General features: G+C 29.0%; 1 protein-coding gene across 1 annotated transcript in view; it reads right to left on the bottom strand.

Annotated features, from left to right (window-relative positions):
* Positions 1-935: 935 nt before the first annotated feature.
* Positions 936-1,599, bottom strand: part of LOC119576877 (translation initiation factor IF-2-like) — a 19,243-nt gene continuing 18,579 nt past the window's right edge. The window contains exon 4 of the mRNA XM_037924529.1: positions 936-1,032. Coding sequence (XP_037780457.1) covers positions 936-1,032 — 97 coding nt within the window. The remainder of the gene's footprint in view (positions 1,033-1,599) is intronic.

Here is a 1,599-nt window from a genome sequence, read left to right as displayed (position 1 = left end):
TTGGCGTAAAAGCGTAGCGTGTGTGAAGGCAAGACAGAGTCATTAATGCCAAAGTCGACATCGACTAATGGTGTGTGTGCGTGTGTGTGTGTGTGTGTGTACATACATACATACATACATATATATATGTGTGTATATATATATATTATAGATATAATATATATATACAGATATATATATAATATATCTAATATATTACGAGATAATGATATACATATGTATATATGTTACACATGTGTGCATATATATATGTATGTGTATATATGTATATATAGGTATATATATGATATATATATATATATATATATATATATATATATATATATATTATAGATATATGAAAATATATATATGTGTGTGTGTGTGTGTGGTGTGTGTGTGTGTATGTGTGTGTGTGGAATCATTTATTATCGTCCATCTATCTTCTATCTATTATTCTTTCTATACACCACATTATATAATCTATATATATAATATATATATATATATATATATATATAATATAGATATGCAATATAGCAATATATATATATATATATATAGATACTTATATATTATTAGTATATATATATATGATCTATATATATTATATTATAATATATATATCTATATATATATATATTATAATATATATATATATATATATATATATACATATATATATATATATACACACATAACTCACACACACACACACACACCACGATATTCCATAGCAGGAACGAAAAGCCATTAGGGCAGAAGTGAGAGCAGCTCCAGAGGAGGCTCGCGGTGAAAATCCTCAGGCAGTAGCCGGGCGCCTGACTTCAGGGCGCGATCCTTTCATACATCTCACCAGCTCCTCTTGCTAAATAATTCACTGATGCCCGCAGGAAGCAATCCCAAATGGCTAACACAGGGAATAGCTTCCTTCTTTCCAAAATCGAGTGAACGTATCAGTCCGAGAAAGTGTGGGCTAACAGAAGGAAGCCTGTTCTGTCGTAACGGAGGCAGGAGAAAATAGATATGATTGCTGTGGTATAACCAGCTGATCTGCGAAGAATAAAAAAATGGTTAGGAAAAAAAAGCTTTAGGATAATGAAAATATGAGTATGAGACGAGACCATAAGCCCTGAACTGTGGTACGATCGCTCTACCTTTATCTGTGTTGTATGTACTGTATGAGACTGAATAGAACTCTGTTACTAAGATGCCACTTTGATATGTCAATCTTCTCGAATTTTCGCAGCTGGAAATGATGACAATTTGGTAAGAACTGTAATAAACATCACTTTGATTCTGATAATAAACTTGGCAATGCTAATGAAGTTAATCATGATGACAATAGCAATAATCCTAATATAATAATAATGAAGGTAAAAAAAATGGTATTAAAAATGATAATAATAATCATGGTAATGACAATAACAGTAAAAATGATGATAATGATAATGGTGCTAGTAATGATAATAATAATCGTAAACAACAGCAACAAACAATGAAAATCATAATAATGTTGATAATAATGATGATGATAATGATAGTATTAGTGATAAAAATATAATAATGATAAAATAATAATAATGATTATGATAATAATAATGTTAATAATAACAGTAG

Source organism: Penaeus monodon, chromosome 1 (assembly GCF_015228065.2).
Source record: "Penaeus monodon isolate SGIC_2016 chromosome 1, NSTDA_Pmon_1, whole genome shotgun sequence".
NCBI lineage: Eukaryota > Metazoa > Arthropoda > Malacostraca > Decapoda > Penaeidae > Penaeus > Penaeus monodon.
Note: the sequence above shows the minus strand (reverse complement) of the source record. Positions and strands in the feature narration are given on the sequence as shown.